The sequence below is a fragment of the Bradysia coprophila genome (assembly GCF_014529535.1).
Source record: "Bradysia coprophila strain Holo2 chromosome IV unlocalized genomic scaffold, BU_Bcop_v1 contig_5, whole genome shotgun sequence".
Classification (NCBI taxonomy): Eukaryota; Metazoa; Arthropoda; class Insecta; order Diptera; family Sciaridae; genus Bradysia; species Bradysia coprophila.
In genome coordinates, this window is record NW_023503374.1 from 3,300,944 (window position 1) to 3,324,472 (window position 23,529).

General features: G+C 37.5%; 1 protein-coding gene across 4 annotated transcripts; it reads right to left on the reverse strand.

Moving 5' to 3' along the window:
* Positions 1–290: 290 nt before the first annotated feature.
* LOC119071616 (MATH and LRR domain-containing protein PFE0570w-like) lies at positions 291–22,692 on the reverse strand. 4 transcript variants are annotated; one of them, XM_037176556.1, is made up of 7 exons: positions 21,344–22,692; positions 6,249–7,334; positions 4,888–5,584; positions 4,754–4,813; positions 4,470–4,682; positions 4,199–4,393; positions 291–687 (listed from the first exon to the last, which is right to left on the reverse strand). In XM_037176556.1, exons 1-7 carry the CDS (start codon positions 22,201–22,203, stop codon positions 646–648), a joined length of 3,153 nt encoding a protein of 1,050 aa, XP_037032451.1. In that variant the 5' UTR covers positions 22,204–22,692; the 3' UTR covers positions 291–645. The 4 variants fall into 4 exon arrangements, with proteins under 4 accessions (XP_037032451.1, XP_037032453.1, XP_037032450.1 ...); XM_037176558.1 differs by having other exon boundaries at positions 4,888–5,569; positions 21,344–22,691; XM_037176555.1 differs by having other exon boundaries at positions 4,754–4,816; positions 21,344–22,690.
* Between the last annotated feature and the right edge of the window lie 837 nt (positions 22,693–23,529).

The window sequence follows — 23,529 nt, forward strand, 5'->3', positions numbered from 1 at the left end:
GCACGTTGGTAAGGTCATCACATTTCGAAATGAAAAGCTCTCTCAATTTTATTTTTTTGTATTTTATTTTTCATTCCAGGTATATAATTTCTCTCTTTGTTTGTTTAAATTAAAAAATAATTTTAATATTTAGTACAGTAAGCTACAGTGTAGTGTGGCATGACTAGGCTTCCCCCCACAAAAACACAATTGTATTCAAACGCCACTGGTATGCTGCATTGTTTATCAAAAATCCAATGAAATTTTCCTCCTTTCATCGCTCTCTTTCTCTCTCTCTCTCCGTTAGCACATAAATTCAAAATAATTTTTGTTTTTCTTTTCTTTTCTCATTTTGATTTTACTATTTTGAACTTTGTCTCAATCACAATTATTGTAAGAATTTCTTAATTTAGACTTGGATGTTTCCGAATCGGGTTGCAGTGTGTGTATCTGTATCGGTTTAATAATTAGCAATAAATCATTTCAGTTTTCACAAATTTAATTCTTTACAAATTATTTTTCTTTTTGTTTCGTTTACAAAAAAACGGTAAATGTGTGCACAACATGACACTTATTTCAAAATGTTTCACTTATTTACCATAGTTCATTTAAACCCATAATAATGTTCTTATGCGTAACTCAAATAAGTTGACTGATTTCGTCAGTTTAGCCGGAACACATTTCGCAATGTTCGTCCCAAGCAGAAACCTGTTCAAAAGACAAAGTAAAATTGTTGGATTATTTCACAGTAAACAGAAATCGTTGAGGCAATTCAATAGGCTGGGTTAGTATAGCAAACAGGATAGTAAATGAGGGGTTGCTAGGAATCTCGCGCCGCGTCATTCACAATAATTCACATTTTGACACATTTTGTATAAGGAAGATGTCACTTTGTGAATTATTGTGAATGACGCGGCGCGAGATTCCTTAACACCAAATGAGGACGAAGAAGATAGAAGATATTGGGCCGGTGTATTAAATACTCTTACGTATTCTCGCCACATATAGAGTATCCTAAGGAATGACTTCGGGAATATCTTAAAACATTTAAGTTTTAAGTTGATTTGTAGAAGGTTCTGTCCCTCAGTCCATCGTTTTGTGTTTAGAATTACAGTTTAAATCTGATCTACACAGGATGGCACATTCAGAATTTGTTTTTTTTTTAATAAAAATTCTTTCAGTGATTCCAAACGTCCTGTACTAGGACGCACCGTTTTAATCTACACAGGATGGCACATTCAGAATTTGGTTTCTAAATAAACATTCTTTCAGTGATTCCAAACGTCCTGTATAAGGACCAACCGATTTGATCTACATAGGATTTTAATCAAGTAATGCGGTTGGCCATTCAGCTGAAAGTCAATTTAACGTCAATCGAAAAGAAAAAACAAAATTTGGTCCTTGGTGTACGAAAAGAATTAGAAATTTTGTGCCAATGGTTGGGAAATCGGATAAAATGTGACTTGGCCTCAATGCATGGAAAGAACGATCCGAAGTTTGGTGTGAGTCTAGTTAAGTTGGGTTCGTTTGTTTTGTTTAATTTGTTTGTTGATTCTGTTTGAATGAATTTTTTCTGTCTTTTGCTGCGCTTGCGTGTTTTCACAGCAGTTTCCCACTTTATTTCCCGATTTTCCATCAGAAGATGAACTTGCTTGTAAACTTTCGCAAATTGTTCAACTAAAAGTGTACTGCTGTCTTGGGAAGGGATCAGTGGAAACAACTGATGATGACTAGATCACGCTAGTCGCTGACCACCACTGAATCCCGAGGTCGAAACAGCATGTTTGCTTCACTATTTTTCACTTCACGTGATCAAATTGGGTAAGGGAAGAGCTGTTTGTTTGTTTTTTTGACTCGGTTTAGTATTAATAGCCTCGCGCTGTTAGAACTGTGCGCCGGTCTCAGCCGATGAGGTCGGCTGCTAATTTGACGCCGGTAGCTGTCGGCGGCCGGCTACGTCAAAAAATTAATCGGCGGCGGCGGCGTCAGCGGCTAAATCGATATAACTGAATAAAGGATCCAGAAGTTTTCAAAAACTCGATTTATTGAAGGTCGTCGATCGAAATTTCAAACAAAGTGACGTAATTTGTAGAGGAAGGCTGCTCTTTGTTGGATATATTAGTGATGTAGAAGGGAATGTTTAGACCTAAATTGAATTCAGTTTCGAACCTGAACTTGACCTGTTTGGAGATTTCACAGCGGAACTGATGTGGTATCGGCACGTATAAAAAATATTTTTTTAACGATTTTCTTACTAAAGTCATAGTTGTTATTTATTAAAAATTTAAATTTAAAAATTTGTTTGCATTGCTTAGCCATTCTACTAATCCAGCAATGAAAAAATTTGTTTTGCTACTAGTCATCGGATTAGGCAGTGTTCTTTTTGCCAACATTGAAAGTGTCCAAAAAATCGGATATTGTCGACCTTTACATTACCAGCAAGTGATAGTAAATAGTGAATCTCACGGTCGCCTTCATTTTCTGATCTACGTCTGTCTGGCGTGTTGAAGACTTGAATGTTTTTCGACAATTTCTTCAACAAACTTTGATGAGGATTTCAGCCGATACAGCCGCTGACCAAACGTCGGCTAATGGCGGCGACTACCGGCTGAGCCTAAAATCGGCTGGCGTGGCCGGCGCAGCCGGCCAGCGCACAGTTCTACGCGCTGTGGGTGAGTTCCAGTGTTGCATTCGGTCCGTTGCCATATCGCAACGTAAAAAAACCAGGCACGGGCCCTTCTAATAAATCCTAATGATTTGAAGCAGGTTGTAGCAGGTTCTGTCCCTCAGTCCATCGTTTTGTGTTTAGAATTACAGTTTAAATCTGGGCTTCGACACCGCAAACGGTGTTAGCCAAACCCGAATTAAAGTTTTGAGACCAGATCCTGATTAAAAGTGATATCGCCCTTAGACGAATTATAATTTGGAAGTGGCAGCGCCCGGTTTTTTTACGTTTCGCTTTAGCAACGGACTATATGCAACAGTAGAACTCACCCACTTGTCTGCAATTTCGCTGCACGCGACCCATGGGCAAGGGAAGAGCGAAGAGCTCTGTTCGATTTTTCATTTTTTTTTCTCATGACTTAATTAGATTATTTTAATAGCTTCGCGCTGTGGGTGAGTTCTACTGTTGCATATAGTCCGTTGCTAAAGCGTAACGTAAAAAAACTGGGCGCTGCCACTTCCAAAGGAATAATTTGTCAAAGATATCGCCAAAACATCGAACAAAATCAGACATTTTGGGACAAGGGGTCACGGATATTATTGAGTTATAGCTCATTCGATTCGAAAATACGGAAAAAATTTCGTCGATTTGAGGTGGACTTCCACTGAAGTCGCTCCAACCCTTTGCAGCGTAACTTATCCAAGGATGTTTTTCCATGACATGGTACTGTAAAGGCTACAAAGGTACTATAAACTCTCTCACCATAGCATGCCTCGGACTTATGTCACTGTAGCCGGTCAGGGACTTATGAAAGTCAACTATTTTTTCACCTAAAATGATTGATATCACCAACAGGTCAACATGGTTCTGGTGGTGTGTATACTCAAAATGTGCGTCTCTTTAAGGCCTACAAGGCTAGCTAAAAAAGTTTTTCCCCAAATTGTTTTACTCAACTAATCGCGAGAAAAGGATTTTGGGATCCTTTTGGCAGAGCTTGAGCGTCGGCAACAAAATAAATGACACCAAACGTAGTACCAGGACTTCCAACAGTCAGGTATTTGACGAAAGATCTGTGTCAAGTCGATGGTCAAAGGTGTACTTTGATGGTACAGTCGGGGAAGGATGCCAAATCGATCGTTATACTCGAAAGTCGAATCGGTGAAGGTAAAACCAACGGTCGAACACAATATTGAGGAAGAGTAGAGATATAGGAGGAGTGATTTAAGCTTAGATGTTGAAGATATGGTTTAGATGGTTTAGATAGTGATCATGATTTCCTCCAACACAAACAAAGTACTGGTTGCACAATTGAACAAATCATCGAAGTAAAGCCCACGATTTTTGGATTTAGATAGAGAGGATGTCCCGGATGTCCGTCAGAGCTAAATGTATACCGAAAAAATCTACATTTGAGAAACGCCTAGGATACGATACGATACATCGGTTAAGAATTGCGTGACATGGGTAATTGAGACATCAACGAAAATCTAGTCCTTCAAATATTGCCGGGCCGAATTTCAACCGTTACAATAACAAAAAAAAACGAATATTCACCTGGCAAATGCGACTGCAGTACCATTGATTCTCGCAACCAGCACACACGAACTGGGCCTCATGCTTTTTACATCCTTGACATTTGGGGAATTCATTTTCCGGAAATTCTCGACCACCAGCTGTAGCACTTTGTTCATTATGAATATCGCCTTCGTCTATAACTAATCTATCGGCACTGTCATCGGCTTCGTCGTCCTGCAAAACCGAAACGAAAATTTTGCTCAATTTAGTCGCAATAAAAGTTTGCGCCAGTCCGGGCGTCTCAACCTACCATTAACGGAAATTTCATCCGTGCAGCAGAGTCCTGTTGACGCTGCAATTGTTGTTGCAAAATCGTTTGGTGCATAGCAGGATTTGACATGACTGGTGTGATGGTGATTTCATTACGCGGTTTTGTTAGATTCATGCCACTGGTCTTGGATTGGACAGGCGTTGATGATGGCAATCGGTAATTATTTGGCAATGCGGTTATTCGCTCGGGAGCCTAGTAGTAACGACACGAAACGGTTTGGTAAATTTTCAAGTGAATTTCACTTTCTGCCGGCAAACACTTACGGTAAGCAAACGAGCGAGTGTTGGTGAAAAGGAATTGTACGTGGTGGATGGCCGAGTGTTCTGCTAAAATATCAACAAAAAAAATCCAAAATCAATTGTGTGGAAGTGTAAAAGTGGCACATGCCAATCGCTACCTTGGTCAAAATGCCATGCAGCAATGAGTTCGATTGCAGGCTATCACTTTGATGAAGAACCGTATTTTGTTGTGAGCTGACAGGATGCAATGTAACTTCTGGATAACCGCTCTGTTGCTGCCGAATCATCGATGCATTCGTCAGTAAATCCGCCGGTCGTTCGTTCAATTTCGCATACTGCATCAGCATATCGTTGAACGCAATATTGGCATTGGCCGTTGATATGTTATTGTTCGTGCTGGCCAAATTCGAATTTCCCGGCGACGAATCAGCACTCGACGGTCGTGAGTTTCTGTCCTTTCCGAGCAGCAAACCCAATTCGCTCACTCGACCCTCAACCGACTGACGCGACAATATTCCGTCGGCCGAGCGAGGTGACATAACCGTTCCATCACCCGTACCCTTTAATCGTCGTCCACGACGCGGTGCTCGTTCGGGATTCTTCTGACGGAACGCTTCGATGATGCTCTTTACATCTTTGATAGCACCTTGACGACCCACCTGGTGGTGGCCGTTCAGATGTTCGGTTTGTTGTTGGTAGATTTGCTGCTGTTGTTCGATGAATTGTTGTTGAGCTTTTTGTTGCTGTTGAATCTGTTGCATGTTCGCTGACGCTAACGATGTTAAATGGTTGATAGTGGGTGATGACCGGCCTGCGAGTTCTGGTTTCGGTAGTATGTTTCTGGAGAACAGAATACTATTAAAGAATAAAATGAGTTGATAGTCGGGTTAAAATAATAAAAAAGCGAAAGGAATCAATAGTAGATTCGGATGGTTTTTTGGGTGCGGTTTAGATTTGTGAATTGCATGCATGGGAGTGAGTGGATGAACTTGAAACTCTTGAAATTTCTTCAAACAATTTTATGGAAGGAATTCTTCACTTCTTGGCGTCTGGTGAAGGAACTCAAAGCATTTCCCAATACAACCGTCCAATTGTTGTCTCCTTATATTCTTCTGTTCGTAGTGCAGTGGCAGTGGCTGCAGTCACTTATTTTCAAATGTCGTGCAGACTTTCATAAACGGATGATTTTTAATTGAAACAATAAAGCAGAAATGTTGACGAGAAACGATTCTGGTGTGACACCCGAGTCGTTCCCCCATTCGAGAAATGCTTTAAAAAAAAAAAAAAAATTGAAAATTGAGAGCAACTTCCCACGAAAACTTCGTTCAATTCAAATGGGACAAAGTTGAGGAATGAATGGATTCCCTGGACTCTTCCCAGTAGTATTGGATCAGAGATTTCAGCTAGATCACACCTAAAACTGATTAGGAGCTGGCGGTAGGTTAGGGAACAGCAAAATTATAATAAAATGGAACACATTGAAGCGATGCATATAAATAACAACAACTGGGTAACATACCTGTGCATTTTCGCTGCAGTGACTCTCTCCTCATCCAAATCGGAAGTGCTCATATCGGCCCTGCTATTGATCAATTTGGCGGCTTCCGTAGTCGATAAATTCCGTAAATATGCGTGCTGGCTGTGGCTAATGTTTGCTGAATGATTGATGCTGGTCGAATTCCGGTTTTCCTTGGTGATTTTTTGGCTTATTGACGGTTGCTGTTCCAGAATTGTGTAGTCTTCCACTTCACCCACCTTGGACGAAGAGATTTCCATGACCGATTTCCGTCTCGTCAGCCTGCAGATAATCTCCTCCTTGACGCTTTTCAAATACAAAATGTTGTTCCACTCCTGCTCCTTGGCTGCAGCCATTGCGTGCAGTTCTTGCACCTCAGCTAGAAGACCGGCAACGTGATTGTTTATTTCATCGATGCTGTTGTTGGATGTTTTGTCAATGTAATCTTGCACCCGCTTATTGTGACCGATGAAAGTTTGTTCCAATTCGGTTTTCAGCCGTTTTGTCGGTTGCACGTCATCGGTCGGACTGGTAGAACGAGATCTTTTATGATTTGGTTTTGGGTTACTTACAGTTTCAGCCGGTGTTTCGACTGTGGTCGGTGCCGTAGGAACGGTTGCTTCTTTAGAGCTCGAATCAGTTATGATTGGCACCGGTTCGGCAACGATAACGATGCTTTCTGTCGTCGTTGGAGGTTGTAATTTGTTCGACGACGAATCGTCTTCGACTCCATTCAACTCAACATTCACCTCCTCAGTTTTCAGCGTTTCAACATCTTCCTTTTTGTCGACGATTTCGTGTTCGATGTTTTCTTCAATATCCATTTGTTCGATCTTTATCTTCTGCTCAACAGATTCGATGTCCTCCGTTTCATGCTTACCATTGACTTTAACGGGTGAATCTTCGATTAGACACACATCGTCATCGTCTTCCACATTTTCATTGCTGAACATTTGAACCATCTTTTCAGCTTCTTTGGTTTTTTCTGTTGGAATTGTTTCTGTATTTCCGTTCGGATGTTCGGTAGCCACTGTAATTGCGCTCGACGATTTAAGATGCATTGTTCGTTTGGGCTTCGACGATATTAATCTGAATAATTAAAAGAACAAAAAAAAAAGATAAATAAAAGTTGAGTGAACCGCACACACCACGACAACAACAATAGAATGTTTGTACAATATTTTCAATGATTAATTTCTGTTTTCGAGTTTTTAAAGATAGCCAGGCGAATGGATGGAGAAAAAAAAGTTTAAGGAAACGAGACTCAAATTCGTGTCAATGGCATCAACAAGCAGTACATTCGAACAACAAATTGTTTTATCACAAAATGAGTAATTAGAGTTGTGAGACACGGTGAGCTTTAACATAGTCATACTACTTGGGTCATGCCCATGAAATGTTCTTTTCGATTCCGTATAGGACAGTCCCGTGATCAATAATCAAACCACGATCTTCACCTTGCCGGCGTGATCACATTAAAGTGTCTCATTTAGTAGTAACAATTACATTTTTCCGATCGTTTGTTCGAAAACCGAGAAATTTTTAGTAAAAAGTCTCATTGCCATATAGGTCGGAGCAGTAGAGGTCCACCAAAATCAACCGGAAACAACTCACTCGACTCTAGGTTTTGTTTAGAATCACGTAGAATAGCTCTAGAAACTCATTTTACACAAACGGCAAAGAATTAAAATGAAATGTAATCAGAAGTCAGATGCCCCTTCTAGAACTTGTTAGTAGGAAGACCTAGGTGCAAAAGTACACTTGGCAAGGATACTCATCTAGACACATTGCATGCATGTTTGGTATTGTTATAAATAATTAACTTAGACCTTGTCCAATTCAACTGTACTGGTAGGCAGTAGTCAACGTTCACCGATGGTAACTAATTCTTACAAAATCCGACTTTTCTCAAAATTTATGCATATTATAGACTATTCGCCCGGAAATCCCCTTTTTCATTTTTAAATGGTTATTTTCCTAACGCACTAACGGCTTTTTTAACGAATGAGACGTGGAATCAAATTCATTAAAAAAGGGTTCCCTTCTAAAGAATGTGATGCAAGTAGCTGTTAAATAATGTGATGCACGGCACGGATGCTTCACTTTACAATATGTGATGTAAGGAGCTAATGCCTCCTTTTACAATGTTTATCTCGTAAAAGTGGTCATTTGCGGGCGAATAGTCTATAAAATGCTATTCGCCCGGACGGGAAATTAGTCTATAAGATGCTATTCTCCCGCGCGGGCAATTAACAACGGCCTTCATTTTATGTGATTATTAATCACGGAACTGCCCTCTACTAAAGGCGCCTACGTGAAATATGGCTGAATGTGTGGAATTACAGTCTACAGTCCACAGTAACCAATTTACATTCTAATGGTATACAAATCCTGCGCTATTGGTAACTTTAGTGAAGTATAATTACCAAGACCTCAGTATTTGTATACCATCAAAATATAAATTGGTTACTGTGGACACACATTTTTCAAAAATTTTTGAGCTAGTGGACCATATATGCCATTTTTCAGTCAGTTTCGACAATTTTTCGCGAACGGTGTCTAATCCTAAAATCAAAAAGATCATTTCACGGGTATGACACAAGTAGTATGACTATGTTCAAGAGGTTCAAATCCACCGTGCTCTGTCTCACTAAATAAAAAAGTGTCAACGATTTTGGAACGGTGGAACCGATTTTTTTCCCTCCTACTTTCGTTGATCTGTTGAGTTCGCACATGAATAAAAATAACCTTGAACACGAATCAGAATTGTTTTTTTCTTCACAACGAAAACTTAATACTTTGTCGGTTTATGGAATTTGCAGGACACACAGAAAATATTGTGCCGATGATATTAATCGTCAATAAATTTGTCTTTACTTCGAACACATTGAATACACATTGTCTTTGAAAAGAAAAACTTTTTTTTGTGTGACCATGAAACATGGACTTAATCAAAAAAAGGATACAAATTCGTGCATAAACCGCGTATAAACATCTAACGACCATGCACCGAACAAAAAAAAACTTAATAAAAACTCCTACGCTTTAAGTAATGATTGGAGCTCTGCTCAACGTATAAATTTCGTATTAACTGCAAGTAATGTGCATCGCACCCATTGCAACATATATTGCACCTCTAAGCTTTACACTAATTCAATGCATTTGTAGTGTTAAAAATAAATTTAAAGAAGAGAAGAAAAAATTGTTTTTTTTTTATTAAAAAACGTTCGATAACAATGCAACCGATACACATACACCACGTAATAATATGGTTGGATTTTTAAATATATTGAATGAACAATAATAATATGAAATGTTCAATGGCATCAACCAGAAATATGTTAATAGCTGCTAATGCATTCAATAAACGAAAATGTCATAATATTTAGTTGTACACTGATGTGTGTTACTGTACTCCGTTTATATGTGCAATCGTTTTCAAATAGAGTTTTATTTTTTTAATATTTCAAGTGATGGTGTCGGTAGTCACTGTACTGTACGGTATGACCTTGTTTGATTTTATAATTTTTTGTATTTGCTGCAATGAAACGCGTCACATTTTTTCATTCTGTTAATTTTGCCTGTTCGACAATATTTTATACCGACAAATTAAAAAAGGAAAAACAAAATGCAAAAACGTTCTCTCTCACCGAATTCATTTTACTTATTTCGAGAAATCACACCGACACTTTTCACGTGCTTCTCGGTTCCACTTTAGCAAAAATGAAATATTTTTATCGAAAAGAAAACCGTGTGTCGATTTGACCGAAAAATTAAAATTTTGTTTTCACTTCTTTTTTTTGTCGTGTGTGTATATGCACTCTCCTCTTTACACGATAGCGCTCCGACGCAAACTGCAATTCATGCAATCAGACGTCGACCCTCTATGTTCAATGAAAATTTACGAAAATTTACTGAGCGAGAGTAAACAGCAACGTGAGATTGCTACAGGTTAAAGCTTGACTGAGCAAGTAAAACGTTTTTGATATACGTGGAAAATTGAATGACGATGCAGCGCCATGGAATTTTCAAACCGTTTCCAACGAAAATGTTTTTTTTTATTGAGTCAAGTTGAAGAGACAAATTTTTGTAAGAAATTTGTATCTCTAATGAGTCTGCCGTTCTTTGATATCACTTCAACAAAAAAAAGCTACGTGAATGTCATGATATTCATCCAATTTAGATTATTTTATGGAAAAAAATCCCGTTCACCTGAACGGATGTCAGAAGAGACCTTGGACGGAATCTATCAACCGAACGCTGTAAATCAATTGAAGAGATAATGACGACTCAGGTTTCTGTTTAAAAATGTATTTAAAACGGGAAATTTAGTCATGAATAACTAGAGCATGGAAACTTTGTCCCACAGCAACATGTCTCAGTCAAAAGGGTTGGTAATATTCCTTCATATCAAAGTCACAGACGAAAAACCGTTATCCTTGATTTGCTATGCATGCTTTTAACATAAACGTATTTCAAAGTCAAATGGTGCGCAATAATGATAACAATTGCTCGCTGGAATAACAAAGAAGACAGAGAAAAACCAACAACCCTGTGTCGGTAAAAAGTACATTATAAACGTACACTGCTGGAAATTGCATATGCAACTCTTTGTTTGTGAGTTTGCGTTGTGGTGGTGACACAAGATGACGATGATGATGATCATGAGGTCATTTGAAAGTGAAAACACCAATTTGATATAGTTGCCATTGTGGAACAGTTAAATTGTTCATTTTGCGAGAGTATATATGTTTGGTGCATTGTTATGCAAATTGTTTCGTAAAATATGCTTGGATATGCAATTAATTAATTAACCGATGAAGATATAACTCATGTGGGATAATGAACGTGTCATGCATTTTGTAGCGTAAAGAGCTAAAGCCAAATATGTATGGTATTTGGTTTCAGTTATTGCTGGCGTAAAGTTTTAATTAAATGAAGAAGTTACAACGTAAGTGCAGGACGGTGTAGGTGCAGTGGTTATAGTGGATGCACCCGGAAATATAGCAATAAAGCTTACATTGTTTCGTAAGTTTATTTGAGTATCGAATGAATTTAAGAATAGAAACCCATCTGGAGCAAAATGGGAATGTGTGGCAAGTTCTTGAGTTAAGAAAAGATGGTCTCAAAATGAACTTGTCGAACACGGAACTTGTGGACCAAATCGATGACATCAAAATTGGAGAGAGTATCATTGAAAAGATCGCCAATTAATGTAAAACTTGACCGAAAACTGAACTCGTGTCAACTGCAGAATTCAAACGTAGAATTGGTCGCAGACTAATCGTCAAATGATAAACGAATACAGGAAAGGACAATCAAGTTCCAGGCTAAGTTTGCTTCAGCTGGTTCACTCATACAAACAAAACTGGTTAGAGCGCTTATTCGGATTTAACAGAAAACGTATACGCATGTGCAGCCAAGTTTCGTTTGTGTGAGTGGACCAGCTGAAGCAAAGTTCATCTGAAATTTGACTACCATTTCCGGTAAGAGTCTAAAACGGAAAATCGTCGAATCTCGAGTGATTCTATATGGCGTAGAAACGTTAACATTAACATATTAATCCAAGAAGAACCTAGGACGGAGTTGCTTTGATGATTCTCGCTTAGAAATAAAGTGACAAGTAAAACTGATCCGTCCACAGAATGAAAGTGACTTGAATAGTGTACGTAGCTTCTTACGTAAGTTGTAACGAAACATCTTACACAAATTCGTACGTAAGAATTTGACTTCTAACAACATCTTACGTATATTATTACGTAACATCTTACGTATATTATTACGTAACATCTTACGTATATTATTACGTAACATCTTACACATATTAATACGTAACATCTTACGTATATTATTACGTAACATCTTACGTATATTATTACGTAACATCTTACGTATATTATTACGTAACATCTTACGTATATTATTACGTAACATCTTACGTATATTATTACGTAACATCTTACGTAGATTATTACGTAACATCTTACGTATATTATTACGTAACATCTTACGTATATTATTACGTAACATCTTACGTAATATTTCTAGGAGCAAGAATTCAAATTGGATCAGTAACTAATTGTTTCTTGTGATACAAAATTACCACAAGATTTCAAGCACACTTACTGATTAGATTTAGCCCTGATGGGATCGGTCACAAAAAATTAGATTCCATCAGCGATTTTGTAATCCCTTCCTTCAACATAGCATCTTCTATTGTCAAACAAAACTTTTGAAAAGTTCAAGATGAATTTACGATTTTGTCGACCACCAAGTCGATATAGGCACAAAAGCTATACACACCTAACACACAAGCTAACGTATCGCAATAAAGTTAGCAGTTTTGTGAGTCACACACACGGTTTTTGATTGAAGAATGATAATAAATAAAATGTTGATTAAATGCCATCGCATTTAATAACGCTGAGCCAAACGAAATATTCAGTCATTTTGGAGCTGGGAATGTTTCCGAATACCGAAAATGATATTCATAATCGCATCATGAAAGTTAAAATTAAAACAGCAAAGAAAAAAGGCCAACAACAAAAACAGAAAATAATAAAATAAAAAAAGTTCAATGAAATAAGTTCGTTGAACCGCAAGCATTTCGGAAGGTGAATGACCTCGATTTATTGTTTATCATTTTAATTTCAACAGACATTTTTAGTAACAAACCGAAACAACTTGGCGATGTAACATTTTCTGTGCTCATGTGTACACAATCGCTTTGTCTACTGCTCTCTTATGGGTTCATATATTCTATGCATTGCTTTATTTTTCAAAACTAAAATAATCTCATATCGGGTCGGAAAATGTATTAAAAGTTTTTACACAACACATAGATTGTACGAACGGAATATGTATATTCTTCGACAACACTATAACATTGTGTGGTTGATTTCGTATATATTTTGTACGTATAATTGTGTACTATATGGTTGAATAGAGTACATTGACTTTGGTTTTGGCGAGTGCACTGACTTGATACATGTAAATCAATTAAAACAAATTTTGTTGTCGAGAATCTCTGTCTTTCCTTAAAATCTTTTTTTTCCCTGTGTGTCAACACAAATCAATAAAGTTATTCAATCGCTTTTTACGTATCACACCTATTGATTGAGGTTGCACATTTGATACGGTTTGTTTTTCTAGGTTCAACAACAGAGGTCTACTATTCACCAATGTCGGGACAAATCGAGCTTCGAGTGTAAGAACTGGAATAATTAATTAGAAATGTTAAATAAGACGGTTTTTTATCCGTTCAAACAGTTATAGGGTTAGCGACTTGCATTGAAAACAAATATAAATTTGTATGTGAGTAAACGGCACAATAACAGAGCGAGAGAGTATTGCACACGATGTAAAAATAATAATAATAAAGTTCAATTTCGAGTTCATTACACCGAGCAATATTCATGAGCTTGGCACTTTTTTTTTTGTTGTTGTAATACAAATAAATTCAACAAGAACATGTTCTGAACTCATCAGATATAAGTTACGATTATAGTTTAAGAAAGTCAAATAGAAAGTAGGTGTACGAAGTGCGACTAAAAGAGAGACACGATTAAACCATAAATTTATTTTACGTAATATTGAAGAGTGTGTGGCAGAAATTTATGAATGCTTGCGTCTTGGGTTTAAAGGATTCTTCGCCATTGAACTGATGTGCGAAGATTTTTTGTTTATATGGGTTTGATACCATCATTTGAGGACTGAAACAGTACGGTCCCAAATATTGTTTCAACATTCAGCTGCTCTCGCCAGTTGGTTTGCATTTCAACATTTCTGGTAAGCTCGCGTGTCGCGCGTGCTTCCATTAAAATGCAAGCCAGCTGGTGGAACAGCTGAGAAAAGAACTTAGAAATTAAAAATGCAAGACGACAGTTTAGACTGGAAATGAATTCCGTAGTGTGGCCGTTAATAGCTTTTCATTAATCTATTTTAAAGGCAAACTTTCATTCAATCCAGGATCATGAAACCTTGAATGATTTGGATATGATTTTATTAAAGATAAGCGACGAGTCGTGAAACCACGAACAAAACAACTTGGAACTGGGCACTGTAAATGGCTAGGTTAAGAAATGTATTGAGCACTTCGAAAAATGCATAGATGATTGCTTTGGAAATTATTTGGCGTCGATACTTCGGTAATTTTACATAATTCAATAAGAACGTAATGGTCTAGTAAATAAGGACCAAAATCGGTCCAAAGCTATACAGGTAGCTCAATCGGTAGATCGATGGACTCACTGCATATGGGTCCCAGGTTCGATCCTCGGGATGATTAAGCTCATTAGGTTTTTCGTAATGATGGATGATTAGTGTTAGCTGTAATGACTCCCACAACGTATCACAAAGTAAAATTCTCATTTCACACTAACAAGTGCGACATCTACAAATAGGCAAAATATTTAAGTTCCTATTTCAAATAGAAAATGAAATGAAAATGATGCCAAAGATACCAAAGATGCCAAAGGAAAGATCGATTTCTTACTCGTTCCATCCTATCCTATCGTTAGGCATCGAGCGTTTCCAGCGGGACCTAATCCATGCTATTCTTCTGCATGCTATGGAGAGCACTGTTAGCCATTTAGGCTTAGCATGTTGAGCTTTCAGAATTGGTTACATGAAAGTAAACATTTGATTCACATTAAACAGACTAGAAAAAGCTGAGCAAAGCTGAGCAAAGCAGTCCCAAAAAGCTAAATTTTTGATAAGAACTCAAAAATGGTCCCTTAATGTTACTTTGGCCGGTAATTCATTCTTTTTTTAAAACTTGATTGTCATTCACTGGCGAGTGCTACACATCCAAAATGCAAATGCAGAACTCCCTTAAATATAAAGAAAATTCTTGTGGTACATCAGTGGTAAAAAGGATTATCTAATGCCTGAAACTATCAACGGATCGTTCAACAACGATGTCAACATATTATTCCCAATATTTCAACTCATTTTACTTACAAAAATTCCAGTCATATTTCTTACATCTACAATACGGCAGTGTGCCTGAATATATGTCCAACCGCCCTCTAAATCTAAACGTACTCATTGAATTACATCGACATCTTACTGTATTTTCCAATTTGAAACGTTGAAACGCAATGGAAATTATTTTCGATTAACCTTCCCATATCTTAAAGTTAAACGACTGATACGAACGGTGCACGTAAATTGTATATGAAATACGCGAATGTTTAACCTTTTAGAAACGGCTAATCATCTGCTATCGACAAATTATAGACATTGCCGCATCAATTTAGTTTCGCTTCGTTCATTATGCGGTGTCAGACCTGAGTATAAAATGAGAAAGTTTGCTTGTGTGTCTACATCCCGCGATCGAATGACCGAGACGAAATCTGATATCGGAAAGTTATATTTTGTGAATTGTGTCATACTTGTCCCCTCCTCCCATTTTCCTAATATTTGATTTTATTGAACTCAATCCACACAGCAAGCATGCACATTCCTATACCTTATCTCGAAAATCGCGCTACGAAAAACAATGTCTGTAGGAACATCAGCAGATTGATATCATTCTATTTAGACGCACACACATAAACAATCTATCGAATATATATGCCCTGAGCGACCACATTTCGAAACAAAATGCAATAATTGCACTTTGCACACATCAAGGTCACATTGAACTTACATGCTAAACCAACCACGGAGCAGTTTAATAAAGCGCATGCTTCTAAGAAGAAAATAATAATAAAAAAGTAAATAAAATCGTCGGTGCTACAACAAGAAAACTGAAGCTAAAACAACACATTTTTCCGATTGGTTTTTTTTGCGTGCCGTTTCATTTTTTATTCATAAATTTCGTTTGCATTCAGAGTTATCTTACGATACGATGATGAGCCATATCACCCAAACTAATGTTTTACATGATGTAGTAGACAACGAAATGTATGCATAAAATGTCGGTCTTCTTTTTCACAATATGAAAATGTATTTTGTGCTTGGAACTGAATCGTAAACGGTTTATTTATTGTGTGTCTTACAGTATAAATGGTACCGATGTATGCGTCGATAAATCGGGTCAAGGATTTACACTTAGCACATCGTTAAGTTTTGAATGCATTATTCGTGGCCATTAAAAGCTTGCATGAAACTACGGACTTGTACTGACAATTCATTAGAAAACTTTGTTGAATTATTGTGTACGTTCTTCCCACGGTATTTGATTGGAGAGTTGCCCTTGGAACGCAGTTAATCTTCTTTACCTTGGATGCAATTTTAAGTTCAAAAATATCTATAAAATTGACCGTTGTAGCGTTATGATTAACCGAGCAGCAAGGGTATGGAAATGAAGAGAGAGAAATCGCCGGTTCGAACTTCATGAAATTTAATCGGTGGTGGTGTAAGTTACCAATTTCGTGGAATGCTTTGATAACGATTGAAATGGTTGCTAGCGACTTTATAATTTGGTTAAAAAACGTTTTGAGGGATTTTTCTAAAAAACGGAACACCGAAATCGGACTCATTTTCCATTGGAATTTCTTATACGTACCCAGTAAAGTAGTCGACCCCAGATGCCAAAACCACTTTCAAAAAAAATCGTTAAATGATCAAAAACTGAAAACTTGCACTTTTCTTATAGAAATTTCTCCAGTTACACGAGCCGTACAGGGTCGTGTGGGGTGTCATTAGAAAGGTAATTGCATGTTTTTCTGTTTTTCAGGAGAATCTCTCATTTTCATTTAGGCGGACCAAAAACGTCACATTATTTCACTATAGAGAGCCAAAACAACAACTTTTTCTCCCGCCTTCTCTTTCACTTTTCCTTCCCTGTGACATCACTTTTTTGTTCCCAGCTCACGCCACTTTTTGCGTATTGCTAAGACTTTTATGTAATTGTTATGAATAAAATGAAATTTGATATTGAAGTAGATGCCTTCGATAGGTTTGTTCCAAGTAGCTGTAAACGTTTTCAATTGATCTGTCAAACTCGCCCTGTTCGTTTGTTTCCGTTTTCGTTTGGATCTTTCGATCAAAAAATCGTCGTTCCCTTGGAACAAAAAGGTTTGTTCTGGACCACGGTGATGAAAACAAACCTTTCTGTTCCTAGCAACATAATATCCTATTACAATTGAATGAAAGAGTTTGACCTCTAATGAAAATTTGTAAAATTAACATTTCATTTGCTAACACGAGCGTATCCGAACTTTATCAAAGTAACATTGTGGAAAGACGATTAACCGCACAAATTGTGATTTGACTAAAACCCCGTCATGTACGAAACAAGCTTAAGATTGACCTAAAAGATGGAATTACACACTCGCATTATATATACAGCAGAAGATAGGGAATGTGGTTAGATACCATTTCACTTAAAAATTTCAATTGTGGAAATGTATTTGCACAATAACTGAAAGAATGAACGGTTTAATCAAGATTGAAGCGAAAGAAAGGAATGAATCCATGATTCTGTGAACAAAGTTCAATTATGGAAATATGTCAAAGAAAAGTGGAGAAGATGTTTGGTGTATGATAATCCCACACAAGACTCTGAATAGCTTTTGGTGCAAGCCTTTCATTTGATATTGAAAAATCAGTGACCCATCCTTAAGTACAAGACATACGTTGAATACCCAATCCATGCAGAGATACACGTACTTTACAATTGAATGCTTCTCCATTGTGAAAGCATAGCACCACCGAATTTTAGAAGTTTAAGTCGGCAGTACAGAAAGTTTAAAGGTTTTTATCAAAGTGATAATTTGTGATAACTTATTTACAGGTGGGTAGGTGGGTGTTATCACTTAACATAACTTCGTAGGATGGTAATTTTGTCTCACACAAGTTTCTCACAGAAAAAAGTTTTCAACTTTTCACGTCAGTTTGTGTTCTTGGACTCAAAAAGACAAGTAGCTTAAAGTTTAAAGATTCGTATCTTTCGTAGTTTTCAATTCTCTATGCCGGAATCTTTCAAACAAAACAAAAACAAAATTGTCACAAGAAATGACAACCTTACGAAATATTTGATTTGGTTGAAGTGGCTGCACGGCTCACATGTAAGTTCTATTTTCGGGTAATGATAATAATGATGTTTGCGATGTATGTTTCGTTGAGAACGGCTGTAACAGGTAACAGGTAAGTAATTAAAGACAGGTAGAAAATTCAAAAAATTTAAATAAAAAAGGCAGACGTCATGATCACTTGCACAAATGTTGCGCAACTCTATTGCCGTACGTGTTATATGTGGATCGGTTATTGGAACGTAAACTTAGTATAAACAATCGCCCATTGTTATTAGAATTATTACAATTGCACGTTTCAATTGGGGTTCAATAATGATCGATCTTTAAGTTTCGAGGTGACGGTGATGCATATGTGCTAAAGAATGCAGTGAACAAAGAGATTTTTGCAATGAATGTACGTATAAAGCACAAAAGGGGGAAGAGCTGTCCTGCCAAGTGTTACAACCTATGTTACAAAGGTGATCGTATGCAGACGAAGAGTTGGGGTCAAAATGAGCGAATACTTTGGTCGCATTTGAAAATGTGTTGCATTTCTATTGTCATTTGAGATGTTGAACGGCTGCTAATTAGACTCAAGGCTATAAGTTGAAGTGAATCATTTCAGCACGTCGGCAGTGTCGCACTTTTAAACAATTCAAAGCAATAGAACTAGATCTTTCACACATTGAGTCTAAAGCGGCAGATGCCTTCAAAAGTTACTCCAACTTTATGTCAACTTGTAAGAAAGAACACTAAAATTGTTCAGAGTACACTTGCGAGATTTCTGACCCATGGCGAACATTGCACTGAAGTTTCGACGACATGAAAAATGGCGAGTTTCTGAAGAAATGACGAGTAGTCAGGAACTCATCGTTTCTCCAAGAAGTCTTCGTTTCTTCACATTTTGTAAAAGGAATGTTCCTTTAACAAAATGTTAAAGAAGTGGGGAAAAGGCGAGAAGAACCGACGACTTCCTGAAGAAACGGTGAACTTCTGTCTTCTCGTCCAGTCTTCAGGAACTCGCCGTTTCTTAAAAAAATCGTCGTTTCTCACGTCGTTGAAACTTCAGAGCAATCATGCGGACAGCGTTTTTCTCGGAAAATCGAGTTGTTTTAAGCAAAATGTACTAGAAGATTGTGGGGTTTCACAACGCAGGCGAAAATATAGTCATTTTCTCCTCTCCCCTTAAATTTCAGAAGCCTTTGTTGTGAAAAACGTTTTGTTTACATCGGGAAAAAGCTGGAAATTGCACTCGCTACGCTCTGGCCACAAACAATACACTCAAAATGAAATTTTCAACTTTTTCCCTCATTGAACAAATAACCAATAACCAATAACCAATAACCAAATAACAATGTGCCCTTTGCCAACAAGAAGGTCATACAGCCAACTACAAGGGATGTCCAATATACCAGAAAAAGGTAAAAAGTCAAAATCAACCAGCAAAAACAGCAGTGGATCGCCTTCGTGAAACACACTGCCACATTTCAACTAGTTCAACGACTCATCACAATACAGGAACTTCGTATGCGCAAGTTACGAAAAATGCAAAACAACTGACAAAAAACGACACGCAACTGCCAGAATCGAGCGAGCCGTCTCTTGGAGATATTGTAAAAATGCTCATCAACATGCAAGCCGAATTCAAAAATAACATCGAAACGCTTTCAAAACGATTGGAAAAAGTGGAACTGGAACTCACAAAAGCTGAAGAATGAAGAATCATGGGAATCAATCACTGGACTGATAAACCCTCACACGTCTTACTGACTTCTACCCTATAACAGTCAGTACATCTCATCAGTAGTAATAAATTAACGGAAGTTAAGATTGTACTATTAATACCAATAAAAGGTGTTTTTGAAAAAAAAAAAAAAAAATTGAACAAATAACTCCACTGTCAGTTCCAGAATATGAGCGACGAAAAAGAGGTCACCTGCAATGTCGACACAGACTGTCTCCAATTGAAAAAGTTTGATTTTTTCTATCAGAAGGGTTGTTGGCGCTTTCAATCTTCTACTACACGCCACCAAGACTCAAGATACCTTTGCTCCTACTGACCAACTACTTTTTATTCATAAATCATGACAGTTCCGGTTGATTTGAGGAAACGAATGTAGCACGCATTGTGTCCATGAAAGTATCACACAGTGGATACGTTCCAATACCTTCCAATTGTAATAGTCTATCGATCACAAACCGACCAATTATTTCGCCCACAAATCTATAAATCGATTGAAGTGAAAAGCATATTCGCAGAGCAAAACAATAGCGGCACGAAGAGAAGAAACACACACCAAAAACATATCGGCTCAAAATCCGCTTTCATAATGAATGCATGCCATTTGATTCGAAAAGAAATTTACGGATAGTGTCGTACACCCAAAATTGTGACCTCCATTTGAATTCGTTCATTTAATTGTTTCTGTAAATTCAATGTGTTCGCTCGTAATCATACTCTGTTTCGTTTTCCATCGGTTCTTTTTTTTTTCTTGTGTTTAACTTTATAGGATTATGAGTCAAGGCTCATTTGAACTTATATTTACCAAAGCGAGGTCGTGCTCGTAATAATGTGCTGTACACACTTATTATAAACTAAATTGAATGAATATCTCGCCACAGTGCCACAGAAGCTTTACTTTAATAAACAAACAAAATGATATAATGAATCTAGAATGCTGCTGCAATGCAATGAGTACAATTTCGCATATATGTGTGTCGGCTTGGTTGCTGCTGCTCTCCGCATGTACACAATATTTTACAGTCAACAATAGTTGAACACAAAAAATAAAAAAAATCACTTTTTTGTATTGTGCAACCTTGGTACGTCAATGCATTAAGAACTTCACAGTACTTTAAAGCGAACGAAAAAACGATTGCGAAATTTTTATAATTATCGAGGCCGAGCAATGAAAATAATATTTTTAAACAATTTTCCGAGGTTTCCGATGCCATCACACACACAAACACACACACACACATCATACCGCGCAGTTAAGTTTATTGACAGAGAAAAATAGAAAAACAGATCCGCAGAGCGAAATTGAACACGTGAAAAATTTGGACAAACAGAAGAGTTACGTATACGTAACGACAAACATGCAGCATATCATAAACATTGGCGTGTCTACTTACATTTTGATGCTCTTCTTAATCAGCCGCCTGTGAACCGGTACAACTTTCTTTCGTGCAATTATTTTCGGCTTTGGGTCCGGTACTTTGCTGATCATTTCAATATCATCGCCGTCACTACTCAACGTGCTTATGTCGTCGTCTTTATGGCCATAATCATGATTCTCATCTTTATCGCTACCGTCCAACGACTCGTCATCATCGTTATCACTATTTTCGGAGTGGTCATCTTCGTCCTCGCTGTCATCGTCCACATCTCCGTCATCATTATCCTCGTCGTCGTCGTCATCATCCAGTACGATTGTATCAGCGTCATTGGTCCGATCCTTTTCCTCTTCCTCCTCGATATCCTCTTCATGTTCTTCTTCCAGCGTTTCATTTTCCAGCATTTCGTATGAATCTTCGATGCTCTGTACGGATCTGTTCAGGTTACTGCTACTTTTCCCGAGCGGTGACGATGCATTGAAACTGCCGCTGTGTATCTCATCCAAAAGGTTTTCGTCGTCCGCACTGACTTCGGTGAGCAACTGTTCAGGGTCGTTATCCACCAATAGACCCGGTTCGGTCTCTTCAATATTGCTTACGGAATTATCAACAATTTTGTCGGATGTGTCCAACGAAACGTTGGAATCCAAACTAATAACATCCTTTGACGTTGAAACGAATTCGTCTGTCACATTTTTATCATCACTTTTATTTGTGTCACCAATGTCTCCGTTATTAATGAATTCAAATGACTCTTCCACATCAGTTTTCGGTGCTTCGACGTCATCGTCCAAGCGAACTGTATCCGATATTTTGTCACTTTCTTTATCAGTGAATGGAACCGATTCTAATTCGGTCTCCACGTTTGCAGCTTCCATTGTTTTTAGTTTTCACTTTTTATTTATTTTCTCCGAAAATGTGCCACACGAACACCAGTGCAATCAAATGAAATTCGACGAAACAACGATTATGATTGCAAATTGGAACACCGACGCTTCTATCGTTCATGTAAGTGCACCGTTTTCTAACAAAAGAAAAATATTCGAATCGAATATTTTGTGGAACAGAAACTTATAAAATTGTAAATTTAATCAATTAAACTTTAATGTCATCAACGCGATGGATTCTTTTTCCTTCTTTTAACACAAAATTGAACACAAATGTTACACGCAACGATGGCAAAATTTTCGTTAAATTTCTCCACCAATTTCATTTTTCGATTTCCATCACAACTGAAGTTTTAATTATTTAGTTGGAATAATTAAATGATTTACAAAAAAAAACATTATCGATCCGCGGCGTTTCAATCAGTTCCAATAAAAAGAAGAAAAAAATTGTGTTGGTAGTCATGCTATGCAACTTTATGGCAATATCCCAGTATGTAATGTCAGCGAACACGTTTTCTACGAACGTGTGTATACTGGGCATCGTATTAACTGCGTCATCTGTAGACAATTTTCAAAAGCAATTGCTGTTTTGGCAATGGCGCGACTTTTAAATATTCCAGTGTTGAGTTATGTAAGTAAGTAAGCTATGTTAGTAAAGTGGATTGCGTTAGAATTTGGATGGCAAGCAATTTTTTTAGTGACACAAACGAGAAACTTTTAACGACGCCAGTAGCTAAAAATGCGAAAAATAGGGTCAAGGTTGTCGGAATTTTTTTTCTCCATACTTTGTGTCACATTCACTAATTAAAAATACATTCGTCGAGACTTTACCCACGTATGTTTGGTATCATTGGAAAGAAGGAACCATAGTAGCAACGATGACTGATAGGTGTTCCGTTTTTGAGTAGTTTTGTGGCGACAGAGTAGCCCTTAGAAGTTCTCCGACCGCGTGTGCAAATAATGTGTATTATTGGTATCCAGGATACCGGGAAATTTTTTCGCCAAAGAACCGAATACCGGGAAATCTACCCGACCAAATGACCAAAAATCGGGAAATGAATAAAAATTGGGAAATGACCAGAGATCGGAAAATTGCCAAAAAAAAACCGGAAAAACGGTCTTTGTAATCGAGATCGAGAATTGATTGAAAAATTAGGAAATCGTAAAAAAACAAAATAAGTTTGAAACGAAAAGTAATCCGCTCAATGTGAATTCAATGTCAAACTTGTTTGGTTGTTGCTGTCCAAGAGATTCCGAAGCCAAAAACCAAATACTGATTTTCGATGTCAGGCGCTTCCATACAAGGACCTCTCTACC